At 44.4% G+C, this 15,634-nt stretch overlaps 1 protein-coding gene across 1 annotated transcript in view; it reads right to left on the reverse strand.

The window, feature by feature from the left end:
* LOC141111849 (uncharacterized) overlaps positions 1-15,634 on the reverse strand; it is a 270,686-nt gene that overhangs the window by 174,133 nt on the left and 80,919 nt on the right. Inside the window, exon 3 of the mRNA XM_073604011.1 lies at positions 14,189-14,512. Within this exon, the coding sequence (XP_073460112.1) occupies positions 14,189-14,512 (324 nt within the window). The remainder of the gene's footprint in view (positions 1-14,188; positions 14,513-15,634) is intronic.

Below are 15,634 nucleotides of genomic sequence, written 5' to 3' on the forward strand. Positions count from 1 at the left end.
ATTAAAAATAACCTCACTCCCTTAACCCCTTTAGCCCCGGAAGATTTGGCTGCTGAATGACCAGACCATTTTTTGCGATTCGGCACTTTGTTACTTTAACTAACAATTGTGCAGTCGTGTGACGTTGTACCCAAACAAAATTGATGTCCTTTTTGACGTCCTTTTTTCCCCACAAATAGAGCTTTCTTTTGGTGGTATTTGATCATCTCTTTTATTTTTTGCGTTATAAACAAAAAAAAGCAACAATTTTGAAAAAAACACAATATTTTTTACTTTTTGCTATAATAAATATCCCCATTTTTTTCAAGGAGGACAAAAGGGATCACTGGTGCTCAATTAGGGGAGATGGGGGGTCCTGGCGCTTAGTGGAGGGAGATGGGGGGTGATTAGTGGGGAGAAATGGGGGGTGATTAGTGGGGAGAGATGGGGGGTCCTGGCACTTAGTGGGGAGAGATGGGGGGTCCTGGCACTTTTTTGGGAGAGATGGGGGGTCCTGATGCTTAGTGTGGGGAGACGGAAGGGTTCCTGGGGCCTAGTGGGGAGAGATAGGAGGCTCAAGTTATTAGTGAGGGGAGATAGGGGTCCTGGTGCCTAATGGGGGCAGTTTGGAGGCACGGCCAGTCAGTGGGGGAGGGGGGGCACTGGTGCTCCTTAATCCATATGGAATCCTGTAGAAGAATCATCCCCTTCTCACTTTTCTTGTCTGTTGATTTTTCTCATCTGAAGGGATGCCAGTGCAGTGATAGCTCAGATGATCTCACAAAAGAAAACTTCCTCTGCTCACTTCTCTGCCAGGCTCTGACTGATGACATCATCTATTGCAGAGCCCAGCAGAGGAAGCCAGTGGTGGAAGTTTTTCTTTGCTGCCAGTTTTTGATTACTCAGCTGAGATATCACTGCATGGTCTTCCCCCGCATCCATCCAGACATGCCGTCACTTCTAGCAGCTCCTCAGTTTGCCTTTACTACTATTTGGACAAAACTCTTCCTCAACTCAGTCAGCAAATGCAGTTTGCTAAGAAGCTCCATTGAAAGCCACTCCATCCAGTGCCTGCACAAAGTCAGGAAGACCACGGGACGAAGAATGTGATGGACAGGCCTCCCTCTGCACCCATTGGCTGAGAAGGCAGCAGGAGGCGGTGCTGCCTATAGGCGGCACCACCTCCTGCTGCCTCCTCTGCCAATGGGTATTTCAAGTTCCCTCATTAGTCCCTCCCTACCGAGTCCTGACATCGCTCCGGAGTCCTGGCCTGCTAGCCTAGTGAACTATGTGGGCAGGCTAGGAGGACGGGACGATCCTCTATTAAAAGGGGATAGCAGCAACCTTTATGTACAGTCTCACTGCCGGGCCCCTCTGTTGTGCAGGCCCGGTACGGGGGGCTGCCTGTACCCCCTTATCAGTGGCCCTGAGCATAGGCACCTCCGATCTGACTGCCTGTGCCCGGCCCGCCTCTCTGCTCTCAAGTCTCACATCTCTCCTGACGTCAGCAGGGAATTCTCAGCCCTGCCCGCCTCTCTTCTGATTTGATAGTGACAGTCAGCAGGAGGGGCTGAGAATTCTCTGCTGACGTGAGAAGAACTGGAAGTGAGAGGAGAGAGGCGAGCATTGTACACAAAGGGGGATACGCTCGGAGTGCTCTCCCGGCAGGGGCGGGGCAATGACGTCGCTGGCAATCGATCTCTACGGTCGCATGCATTGATGCCACATCGGGGACACCCGAATTGCGATGCATCAGTGCATCGATTAATTTCAGCACCCCTACTGTATACCCTAGTCTCTCTGTATACCCTAGCCTCTCTCTATACTCTAGCCTGTCTATATACTCTAGCTTGTCTATATACCCTAGCCTCTCGGTATAGGGGCGGGGCTGATGGAGGGACCAGAGGTGGGACCAGGGGTGGGGCTAATGGGGGCCCCATCAGGTAGGCTGTATGGGACCCCATGATTTCGATCAGCAGCCCTGAGTGTATTTCATATATATACAGTCAGTATACAGTCAGTCTAGTATATATATATATATCCACTGCATACAGTCTAGCTAGATCTCACTGCGGTCCAATTCTGGTGGTGTATTGTTTCTACTATACTTCTGGCAGGCAGGTGATTCAGTTAGCTGCAGTGTATTATATATATATATATATATATATATATATATATATATATATATATATACACAGTCAGTCTAGTATATATATATTAGGGATGGGCTTTATGTTTGGGTCGAACATGACAGTTTGCGGAACAGCGAACAATTTGGGATGTTCACGGCAAATTCAAAAGCCGCGGAACACCCTTTAAAAGTCTATGGGTGAAATAAAAAGTGCTAATTTTAAAGGCTTATATGCATGGTATTGTCAACTACTACATATGTATATATGGTATGTATATATGTATATATATATATATATATATATATATATATATATATATATATATATGTCTAGTATATATATATATCCACTGCATACAGTTTAGCTAGATCTCACTGCAGTCCGTTCCTGGTGTACTGTTTCTACTTTACTTCTGGCAGGCAGGTGATTCAGTGAGCTCCAGTGCATAAAATATATATACAGTCTCCTACATATATATCCACTGCATTCCAGTCTAGTCAAGCCTATATCTGACTGCAGGCCATTGCTGGTGTACGTTTTCAAATATACTTTCAGGCAGGCAGGTGATTCAGTTAGCTGCAGTGTATTTCATATATATATATATATATATATATATATATATAGTGAGTCTAGTATATTAGTATATATATATATCCACTGCATACAGTTTAGCTAGATCTCACTGCGGTCCGTTCCTGGTGGTGTACTGTTTCTACCATACTTCTGGCAGGCAGGTGATTCAGTTAGCTGCAGTGTATTTCACATACACATATATATATATATATATTAATAAATATATATATATATATATATATATATATATATATATATATATATATATATATATATATATATATATATATAAATATATATATATATATATATAAATATATATATATATATATATATAAATATATATATATATATATATGTATGTGAAATACACTGCAGCTAACTGAATCACCTGCCTGCCAGAAGTATGGTAGAAACAGTACACCACCAGGAACGGACCGCAGTGAGATCTAGCTAAACTGTATGCAGTGGATATATATATATATACTAATATACTAGACTATATTTATATATATATATATATATATATATATATATATATATATATCCACTGCATACAGTTTAGCTAGATCTCACTGCGGTCCGTTCCTGGTGGTGTACTGTTTCTACCATACTTCTGGCAGGCAGGTGATTCAGTTAGCTGCAGTGTATTTCACATACATATGCTATAGCTATATCTCACTGTAGTCCGTTCATGGTGTACTCTTTGTATTATACTTCAGGCAGGCAGGTAAATCAGTTAGCTGCAGTGTATTTAATATATATATACAGTCAGTCTTATATATATATATATATATAGTACCTGACCGCGAAAATGTGTTTCCAGCGCGATCCCATCGTGCTGGTTCTCGGCGACAGTGTAGTGTGCATCTCGCTCTGGCTCGCTCATCGGGAAAGGAAAACTGTTTTTTGCTTACACGATGAGCGACAGGCATTGCTGACAGGTGTCTGGTATGAATCATGAGGGGGAACGCCATGCCAAATTTTAAATAAAAAACTGGCATGGGTTCTCCCTCCAGTGGCATACTAGGCCCTTAGGTCTGGTATGGATTTTAAGCGGAACCCCCTACTCCGCAAAAACGGTGTGGGAGTCCCCCCAAAATCCATACCAGACCCTTGTCCAAGCACGCAGCCTGGCCGTTTAGGAAAGGGGGTGGGGACAAACGAGCACCCCTCCTGAACTGTACCAGGCCGCTTTGGGGCAGGGGGGCGCCCAAAGCACCTTGTCCCCATGTTGATGAGGACAAGGGCCTCTTCCCGACAACCCCGGCCGCTGGTTGTCGGGGTCTGCGGGCGGAGGGATTATCGGAGTCTGGGAGCCCCCTTTAATAAGGGGCCCCCAGATCCCGGTCCCCCACCCTATGTGAATGAGTATGGGGTACATTGTACCCCTACCCATTCACCTGGGGAAAAAAAGGGTCAATAAAAAAACACATTTAACAGGTTTTTAAAGTAATTTATTAGGCAGCTCCGGGGGTCTTCTTCTGACTTCAGGGGTCTCTTCCGTCTTCTCCGCCCTCTTCTCCCGGTGTCCGATTCTTCTCCCGCTTTCCGGACTCTTCTCCTGGTGTCCGGTTCTTCTCCCGCTCTCCCCACCCCTTATGAAGCACAGTCCCATCATGCCCCGGGACTGTGACGTCATAAGGGGCGGGGTCACGGGGTGACATCACCCGGTGACCACGCCCCATGCCTATATAAGTCGCTACACACCTCGCACACAGCATTACAGCGGGAGAGAGCGTTGTGTCAACATCGAAAGAAGAGAAGAGGGAAAAAGACGATGGAGAAGACCGGGCCACCGCTAGCAAAAGAGCGGCAAAAGAGCAGAAGATAGCGGAGGAGCCCGGCAGAAGAACCGGACACCGGGAGAAGAGGCCGGAGAGCGCGGAGAAGACGGAAAAGGCCCCCAAAGTCAGAAGAAGACCCCCGGAGCTGCCTAATAAAATACTTTAAAAACCTGTGTAATGTGTTTTTTTATTGACACTTTTTTCCCCCCAGGTGAATGGGTAGGGGTACGATGTACCCCATACTCATTCACATAGGGTGGGGGGGCCCTCCACCCGCAGACCCCAACAACCAAAGGCCAGGGTTGTCGGGAAGAGGCCCTTGTCCTCATCAACATGGGGACCAGTTGCTTTGGGGTGGGGGGCCGCAGGAGGGGGGGTGCTCGCTCGTCCCCACCCTCTTTCCTGACCGGCCGGGCTGCATGCTCGGATAAGGGTCTGGTATGCTCCTGGAGGGGAAACCCATGTCGATTTTTTATTTAAAATTTGGCGCGGTGTTCCCCCTCATGATTCATACCAGACACCTGTCAGCAATGCCTGTCGCTCATCGCAAAAGGAAAATACAGTTTTCCTTTCCCAATGAGCGAGCCAGCTCGGCGCTGGCTCCCACGACGGGGCTCGTAGGTGTCAAATCTCGCCGATAAGAGAGGCAAGATTGACACAATATCGCGGTCACCTACTGTATATCCACTGCATACAGTTTAGCTATATCTCACTGCAGGCCGTTCCTGGTGTACTGTTTCTAATATACTTCAGGTGTTGTACACAGTACACAGTACCGTGCACCCCTAGTGCAGTTGCTACTACTTTTCAGGTGGTGTACACAGTACACAATACATACAGTGCACCTATAGTTGCTATTAGACTTCTGGTGGTGTACAAAATACAGTGCACCCATAGTGCAGTTGCTACTACTTTTCTGCTGGTGTACACAGTACACAAAATCCTCATCATGTCCGGAAGGCCACCAAGGAGAGGCAGACGCTCACAGGCCACTAAAAGAGGGCCAGCAGGCTCTGTGTCTACAGTCCACAGTGCTGGTCATGGACATGGTGCATCTTCTGCAGGTGGCCATGGGGCGCTTGTCCTTTTTTTCTGCTGCTGGGATAGGGGCAGAAAAATTGGGCCTTTGGTGGTGGTGGTGCCACAACACTGTAACCCCTCACAGATACTCTTGTTGGGCGCAGGAACGGGCCCTGCTGTGAAATATTAGAACAGAAATTGTAATTACATGCCCCTGTTAAACAGGGACAGAAAAATTGGGCCTTAGGCAGTGGTGGTGGTGCCCTAAACTAAAAATATTGTTGGAAGCTAGCATCATCAAGATTGAGGAGGAATAGGATAGTCACTCAGCATAGGCAGTCTTCAAGGGATCCCGCATCCATAGAAAAATCAAGCAGTTACATCAGCATCAGGTTCTTGATAGCTGCTGCTGATCCAAGACTGATTCATTTTTATGAATGTGAGCCTATCAAGGGAGTCTGTGGACAGGGGCACTCAATGATCTGTTACAAACCCTCCAGCAGCACTGAATGTGCGTTCAGAAAGAACGCTGGATGCAGGACAGGCCAGTAGATCAATTGCATATTGAATTAGTTCTGGCCAGTGGTCCATCCTCAAGACCCAGTAACCCAGTGGATGCTCTGTTAAAAAGGTCATCCCATCTGCTCTTGCCCCTAGATATTCCTGAACCATGTAATGCAGACACTGGCAATGGTTGCTTGAACCAATCAGACCTTGGCGCAGGGGACTGAAAAATTGTCTAAAGGCATCGGTCAGCCGGCCACCTTCTCCACTGCTCTTCCTCTGACTGAACAAAGCTGTCATGGTTATGCAGTAATCTTTGTCTGTCAGCTTACCTCTCCTCCATGTGTTCACCTTTAGAGGCCAGCCACTCTCACCTGGCTACTTAAATAATCTCCACTCAAAGCATGGCTCCACCCCAGCCCCTATCAGAGAACTCTATATTAACCTGTGCACTGCAAGCCTGCCTTGTTGATCAACCTTTGCGTGTTTCGCTTCCATGTGCATCTTGCTGTGTCTTCTACGTCTGATTCCAGTTACGGATCTTGGCTTGTTCTCGACTATTCCTGCCTGCTTGTGACCCTGACCTTTGGCGTGTTCTATGTTTATCCTTGTCTGCTACTACTATTCGCCCCGACCTTTGGCTTATTCCCTTTCTATCTCTGTCCTCCTGTAGCCTACAGTGGGCGTGAGCTGGGAGACCCTGGGGGTTGCGACCTGGAGCCAGTTGCAGCCCAGTCCATCCCCACCACTAGAGGCTCTGGTGAACACTTGCTGGCTCTTAGACTCCGCGCCCTGGGGAATCTTACACTCTAGCCTCTGTGGGATCCATGTTGGTCTTCCAGCAGACCCGCCTTCCTTAACCACCTAGACTCCCATCCGTAGCAGTCAGCAGTAAGGTCCACTACCTTTGCGGTGCACTCCTGACCCCAACGGTGTGCATCTGTCACCTGGCCTCAGGTAACTTGACAGAAGCCTCAGCAACATGTTGTCCAGCACCAGGAAATTGTAGCCTCACAGGGTCTGGAAATGCATTGCACAAACCTTTTTTCAAGTCTCCTGAAGATGTTTTGACCTCTGCTCCCACTGCGAAGGCAGGATGAGTTCTGCAACCTTACCCTTGTAATGTGGATCAAGAAGGGTTGCCAGCCAGTAATGATTCCTTCTCTTTGATACCACAAATCCTAGGGTCCTTACGCTGCATGGCCTCCCTGATTCTGCAAAGCCTGCAAAAATTTCCAGAGGCATTCGATTCTGAGTCCTCTGGGTCACTAAGGATCACATAATCCTTAACAACCTCCTCCCAGCCAAGTACAACTCCTTGGGTGTCTGGAGACTGAAAACCATCCCTTGAAGACTGCTGCTGAGTGTTATCCTCCATGTCCATGCTGACACAATCCTCCTCCTCCTCTTCTTCCTGTGTGTTTGGCGGGCCTGCAGGAATAATATCTGGATAAAGGGGGCCTTGAGAGGTAAGGAAGTCCTCTTCTTCCTCACACTGTTCTCCTTCAAGTGCCCTGTCCATTCTCCCATGAAGCGTGTGCTCCAACAGGAAGACAAGTGGGACAGTGTCACTGATGCATGCATTGTTGCTGCTCAGTGTGCTCACCATCCTCGTGGCCTCATCAAATGGTGACAGGACAGTGCATGCATCCTTGATCAGTAGCTACTGGCATGGTGAAAAGAAGCCAAGCTCCCCTGACCCTGTCATGGTGCTATACTCACACAGGTACTCATTGATGGCTCTCTGCTGCGTCTACAGCAGCTGCAGCATTGCCAACGTTGACTTCCACCTGGTGGACATGTCACAAATGAGGCGGTTGGTGGGCAGGTTGCATTCCCTTTCAATGTCAGCCAGCCGAGCACTGGCATTGTATGACCGTTAGAAATTACCACAGACTTTTCTGGCCTGCCTCAGGAGATCTTGTAAGCCTGGGTACCTGCTCAAGAACCGCTGCACCACCAAATTCAGGATGTGTGTCAAACATGGAACATGGGTCAAGTGTCCCTGTCGGAGGGCGGAGAGAAGGTTGGTGCCATTGTCGCATACAACCATTCCTGGCTGAATCTGGCATGGCGTCAACCACCTCTGAGCCTGCCCCTGCAGAGCTGACAGAATCTCTGCCCCTGTGTGGCTCCTGTCCCCTAAGCAGTGGTTTAACCTTAAACTACGTAGAGGGTTCTTTACTGTAAGAGCGGCAAGGATGTGGAATTCCCTTCCACAGGCGGTGGTCACTCTCAGCGGGGGGCATTGATAAGTTCAAAAAAATTTTAGATAAGCACCTGATCGACTGCAACATATATACAATGTAATACTTACATATAATCACACACATAAGTTGGACTTGATGGACTTGTGTCTTTTTTCAACCTCACCTACAATGTAACTATTTAACTCATGCACCGCATGGCATCTTTTTGCCTAAATGCTTGCGTAGCCCCTTGAATGCTCACAGAACACCGCTGGTTCAGAGAACAAATCTGCAGAAGAGGCCATAGAGGAAGAAGAGGAGGGGGTGGAGGAGAGAGCTGTGGCAGAATCACTGCTAGCATTTTAGAGGCGTGGTGGCGTAATAAGCTCCAACAATTATGAACCCTGTTCTGCATCCTTCCCAGCTGCCAGCAGAGTTACCCAGTGCGCCGTGAAGGGAAGGTAACATCCCTGCCCATGCCTGCTAGACCATGAGTCTGTGGTAATATACACCATACTGCTGACCGCCCTGTCCAACAAGACAAAAACATTGCCTTCCACATGCCGGTAGAGAGCTGGAATGGCCTTCCATGAAAAGAAAGTGCGTTTTGGTACCTGCAACTGAGGCAAAGCACATTCCACAAATTCACAAAAGGGGGCAGAGTCTACCAGCTGAAAAGGCAGTAGTTGCAGTGCTAGGAATTTGGCCAAGCTGGCATTCAAGCTAGCATTCAGAAGGTGAGCATGTGGATGGCTGGGACTGAATTTCTTTTTAATGTTTAGCAACTGGGGTAGGGAAATTTCCCTGCTAAGATCAGATAGTGGTTTACTGCTAGCAGATTGGATGCAAGTACTTGAGACACCTATTGCTAGACCTTCATTTCTCTCAGTGCAGGTTTTCCAGAGGACTGGAGTAGGGTTGGAGATCCCAGATGAGGAGCAAGAAGAAGTCTGCATTTTTCTTTGATGTGTGTCTTTTAAAGTGCTGTTGCCATAGGATATTGTAATTATGAATATATTTAATTTATATTTAATTTATTTATATTTAAGTAATATATTTAATTTATATTTAATTTATTTATATTTAATTAATATATTTAATTTAGCTGTAGCTATGTAGGGCAGAACATATTATCTTCACCGAAATCTCTGGTAGACCAGCCAAGTCGGTGCCTAGGCTTGTGTATACAAACAATGGGATCCAAACCTCATTGTTTTACACATACACACTTCAAAGGATCCCATGCTGGGATATGCAATGAAGGGAGACCAACTCGTAAACAATACTTAGTTTCCCAGGAAAATTCAAGTTAAGCTCCTGCTCAGAATAGTCACAAGGATTTGCATTAAAGGGGGCTGACTTATGCAAAGTATAGGGATTGGAGATGTAGCCAGTCCTTAACCAGGAATAGGGAAGTTCACCAATCAGAGCCATGCTATGCCAACCAATGAGGCATCAGCATGTAATGATATACACAGACTAGATGGGAGGGAAACACACACTTTAATGGGAGAGCAACCATCAGAATGGATGGAACCTTGGTGCAAAGGGTAATTATGGGAAAGGTCTGCATTTTACTTGTAACTAAATATGTTTGCAGATTAATGTTTTCAGGAATATACTCTGTATTCCTTCATGTAATTCTCTTATTTTAACCTAATATTTTCTTCCTTGCTGTAGACTATAGATAGATGGTTGTGTATTAGATAGACTTTCAACAACTCACCAATAAAAGTTGTTATTGTGTTAAAGCTTTCATTCATGATCAAAGAACTCTCATTTAACACTAATCATATCTGAGAGATATTAAATCTCAAATACAGTATACGGGAAAAACACTGCATGGGAGGTCGTCATATGTCTAGTCAAGCATGTGGTGCCCAAGCGGCTGCTGTTGTGGCCACGCTTGATCCGCTTCAGACATAGGTTGCAAACAGCAACGGTGCGATCTGCTGCACACATGTCCAAAAAGGCCCACACCAAGGAACTTTTCAAAACCAGCGGGGAGTCAGCAGCGGCCTGCACCCGGGGAGCTCTGCGGTGTGATGCAGTAGGGTGACTGCACTTAAGCTGCCCCCTAGAGGACATCCTGCCTCGTTGGAGTTGTGCCTCCTCCTCTATTCTATCAGGCACCCAAGTAGAGTCAGAGACCTCATCATCCCCTCCCTCCTCGTCACTGGAGCAAACTTGGCACTATGCTGCAGCTGGGGGAACATGACTGCTAGTTTCTTGGCCTTCTTGGGCACCCCCTCTCTCTAGGCTCACGTTACTCCCTTCCTCAACCTGGGAATCAACATCGGAGCCTTCAATGAGCAGGTGGAATAGGCTGCTTTGGCAGCTGCATAGGAAGAAAAACTACTCTGAGCCTGGGTGACAGAATATGAGGAGGATGAGGATGGCTTTGTTATCCACTCCACCAACTCTTCTGCATGTTCTAGCTCAATAACACGTCCAGCAGCAGAAAAAAGGACAAGTGTGCCCCACGGCCACTGGCAGAGGATGCACCAGGTCCATGACCAGCAATGTTGACTGTAGACACAGAGCCTGCTTGCCCTCTTTTAGTGGCCTGCTGTGAGCGTCTGCCTCTTCTTGGTGGCCTTCTGGACATGGTGTATATTTTGTTTTGCAACACCGCACTACACTGTATTGTGTACTGTGTACACCACCAGGAAAGTAGTAGCAACTGCACTACGGCTACACTGTATTGTAATTCCAATTTTTGATCTAATATTTCACAGCAGGGCCTGTTCCTGCGCCCAACAAGAGTATCTGTGAGGGGTTACAGTGTTGTGCCACCACCAGTGCCTAAGACCCAATTTTTCTGCCCCGTTCAACAGGGGCATGTAATTACAATTCTTGATATATTTCGCAGCAGGGCCTGTTCCAGTGCCCACCAAGGCTAACTGTGAGGGCTTACAGTGTTCTGGTACCACCAACACCTAAGGCCCAATTTTCCACAGAGCGTATAGGGCAGGCCATATAGTATATACAGGCGGTCCTCTATTTTCAAACATCCGACTTACAAACGACTTCTACTTACAAATGGAGGGAGACAACAGGAAGTGAGAGGAAATTTACCCCTATGAAGGGAAATTCTCTCCTGTAAGAGTTAATATGGGAAAAAGGTGTCTCCACTGATGCTTTATCACCAATCCTTCTTTCCCTAATAACCCCAAATTTTCAAAATCCAAGTGTCATTGGGACAAGTGAGATGAAATCTTCTGAACAGGGGCACAGACAGCAAAACATATGTTACAGGGGTGATGATAACCCTTCCCTATGTTATCCAAAAAGCTTAAACATAGATTTTGGGGCTGGAGCTACACTTACAAAATGTACCTGTTCCAAATTACAAACAGACTCAACTTAACAACAAACCTACAGTCCCTGTCCTGTTTGTAACCCGGGGACCACCTGTATACTGCTGTTCAAAGTATATAGAGCCTGGGGGCCCCAACTCCTTTTTTTTATTTTGGTGTGGGGTTCCCCTTAATATCCATACCAGACCCAAAGGGCCTGGTAATGGGCTGGGGGGGGGAGCAACATTACATTACAGCGGCAAGCAGTTTTAAATGACTTTTTTTCCTTTAGAAATGTCATTTTGTGCAGGGACTGTTCTAAACACGGGAAATGCACCACTCTACAGGCATACTATAGACACCCCCCAGGTACGATATTTAAAGGAATATTTCACTTTTATTTTTTCACTTTAAGCATCATTAAAATCGCTGCTCCCGAAAAAATATCAGTTTTTAAAACTTTTTTTTGCATTGATCCATGTCCCTTGGGGCAGGACCCAGGTCCCCAAACACTTTTTAGGACAATAACTTGCATATAAGCCTTTAAAATTTGCACATTTGATTTTTCACGTTTGAGTCCCATAGACTTTAACAGGGTTTGCGTGTTCGCACAATTTTTTGGTCTGTTCGCATGTTCTGCCGCGAACCGAACCGGGGGGGGTGTTCAGCTCATCCCTATTCTTCATGCAGATGAATGCTGCTGTGACAGGGGCAGGGAGCGTGCACTATGAGATTAGAGGGGGAGGGAGAGCACACTGCACATGTGCAGACAGAGAATACAGCGGCTCTGTGCTTGTTAATGTGATTGTGTTTACCATCCTTCTTATCCTATATGCAGGACGGCACAGATCAATGAGAATGCTATTTTTTTTGCTTTGCAAAAGAAAAGAGGTTTGCAGTTATGTTGTCTAAAGGAAACTGAATTTCTCTAAAATGTCCCATGATTTCTAATCTAGTGGGACTCCCCGATTGCAATGCAAATTTTTATTATAAAAGTAGACTAACCCTATAAACTCTGATTGTTTTGTAGCTCAAAGCTCCAAAATGCTGAAGAACCAAAACCCCATGCTTGTGCATTGAGTCTGTTCAGCTATGAATGCTCAGCTGCCTGTATCTTGATGAATGAAACTAGACATGTGAAATTCGTTTAGCTCCAAATTTGTTTAACGAATTTCAACAAATTCTTTAAATGCGTTAATTTGGAAATTTTTCCGAAAATTCGGAAATTCAAAAATTCCAAAATAAAAATGAAAATCCGGAAATTCAAAAGAATGAAAATCCAAAAAATCTGAAATAACTAACTAATAATAACTTACCGTATATACTCGAGTATAAGTCGTTCCGAGTATAAGTCGAGGCCCTAATCTACCACAAAAAAATGGGAAAAACTTATTGACCCGAGAATAAGACGAGGGTGAGAAATGCACAGCTACTGTAAGTGGAAAAGAGGGTCAACAATGCCCATTTGCAGCCTCACTGTGCCCATTTGCATGCCTCACTGTGCCAATTTGCAGCCATAGGTCCCCCGAACTTCAAACTCGGTAGTTAAGAGTTCCTAGATGCCCCCTAGCTGCAGCCAAAATTTGGGGTCTCTGAACCCAAAGGGTCCCAAAATGACATTGCTGCAGATGAACACAGTTGACCAAATTTGGGGCCCCGTATCTTGGGGCCACTTAGTGATAAGAACCCCAAATTTGGTGTGCAAACCCAGTGCAACTAGCACCATAAAATATCCAAAGCTGGGGTTTCTAGCACCAAGTGACCCCGAGATACAGGGCCCCAAAAATCGGTTCAGAAAATGTCAAGCACTTTTCTGTAGCAGAGAATGACATTTTCCGAACCGGATTTGGGGCCCCGTATCTCGGGGCCACTTGGTGCTAGGAACTCCATCTTTGGATATGTTATGGGACCAGTTCCACTGGGTTTGCACACCACATTTGGGGTTCCTAGCACCAAGTGGCCCTGAGATACAGGTCCCCAAATTCGGTTCGGAAAATGTCGAGGGGGGCACTTTCAGCACAAAAAAATGTGCTGAAAAACTTGACTTATACTTGAGTATATACGGTAACTATTACTAGCTATTAAATGAATAGTAACGAATTAATAATAATAAAAACTTTTTATTATTATTATTTATTGTTAATTTGTTCTGTTCCATTTGTTTAGATGCAGCATTAGTTATTTCGTATAATTTGCAACTTCAGATAAATACTTATTCGTCATGTTCTCTAACAGCCAAACTTCCGAATTTTCGAATTCCGAATTTTCGAAAATCCAAATTTCCGAATTTTCAAAAATCCAAATTTCTGAATTTTCAAATTTCCGAATTTCCAAAAAAAAAATGAATGAAACGAAAATTAACTAATTTTTCAGCATTGCACATGTCTGAGTGAAACTCAAATAGGTACATGAGCTACTTTTAAAGCAGCATGGGGCATTTTTGGCTTCAAAGACCTAAATAGGAGCACCTGAAAAATAGGTCCTAGTAATGACCTTTTCATTGGCTAAAACAAAAACACCCAAGCCTGAATACACATGAAAAAATATTGCTCCAAAATATGTATGTGTATGTGCTCATGCAGCCTCTGATTTCCAATGTTTTGTAAACTCGCTGAGCAATCTCTGGATCTAATCTGACTGATCTGGGATTTGTTGGAAGCAGTCGGAGCCAAATTCTACAGACATTAGAGTCATAGGGTACTTACTTGGCCATGGCACAGTGAAATAGGGAGAAATTTCCTCCTTCAGGGATCTGTGGCTCACAATACAGAAGAATACATCTCCGGGTTCATCTCTACTATCCGGCTTCACAGTCAGCACACTGGTCACATTAAATGTCCCATCACTGTTCCTGATTGGTTTGAGAGAAAAATCTTCATCCAAAGATGAGCTGGTGATGATACGTTTACTGTGTTTAACCCACCGGATCTTCACTTCTTCCGGGTAAAAATTGCTGACATTACAAAACACAGATCCCTCATATCCATCTTCAATGAGTCTCGTATGTTTGATGGAAGTCTGCGGTTTAGCTATATGAAGAGAGACATTTTTTATTACATACTGTTATTTATTATTCTTATATTAAGTTATCACATACTACTTTAAACTACTTTAAAACACTGAGAGAGAGAGAAAAGCACACCAAATCAGTCTTACACACCATTATCCCTTTCATGCCTATTTTTGACCTTTGTTGCTAGAAAATTACTTAGAACCCTCAAACATTATTTATATATATATAAATATATATATATATATACACACACATACATACACATACATATATATATATATATATATATATATATATATATATAATACACTGCAGCTAACTGAATTACCTGCCTGCCAGAAGTATAGTAGAAACAGTGAGTACACTAGGAATGGACCACAGTGAGATCTATCTAAACTGCATGCAGTGGATATATATATTATATTATATATATATAATTTTTAGCAGAGACCCTAGGAAATAAAATGGCGGTCATTGCAATATTTCATGGCAAACGGTATTTGCACAGCGGTCTTTCAAATGCATTTTTTGCGGAAAAAAAACATTTTTTCTTTTTTCATTTATTAAAAAAAAAACTAGATACAAAAGTTAGCCCAATTTGTTTGTATAATGTGAAAGATGATGTTACGCTGAGTAAATAGATGCCCAATATGTCACACTTTGAAATTGCGCACACTCTTGCACTGGCGACAAACTACAGTACCCAAAACTCTCTATAGGCAATGCTTTAACCACTTGACCACTGGGCACTTAAACCCTCTTCCTAACCAGACCAATTTTCAGCTTTCGGTGCTCTCACATTTTGAATGACAATTACTCAGTCATGCAACACTGTAACTATATGAAATTTTTGACCTTTTTTTTACACAAATAGAGCTTTTCGTTTGGTGGTATTTAATCACCGCTGGGTTTTTAATTTTTTGCGCTATAAAAGAAAAAAGACCAAAAATTCTGTAAAAAAATGAATTTTTCTTCATTTCTGTTATAAAATTTTGCAAATTAGTAATTTTTCTTCATAAATTTTAGCCAAAATTGATACTGCTACATATCTTTGGTAAAAATAACCCAAACTGGTGTAAATTATTTGGTTTTTGTGAAAGTTATAAAGTCCACAAGCTATGGTACCAATCTCTGAAAA

Source organism: Aquarana catesbeiana, linkage group LG11, assembly GCF_042186555.1.
Source record: "Aquarana catesbeiana isolate 2022-GZ linkage group LG11, ASM4218655v1, whole genome shotgun sequence".
Classification (NCBI taxonomy): Eukaryota; Metazoa; Chordata; class Amphibia; order Anura; family Ranidae; genus Aquarana; species Aquarana catesbeiana.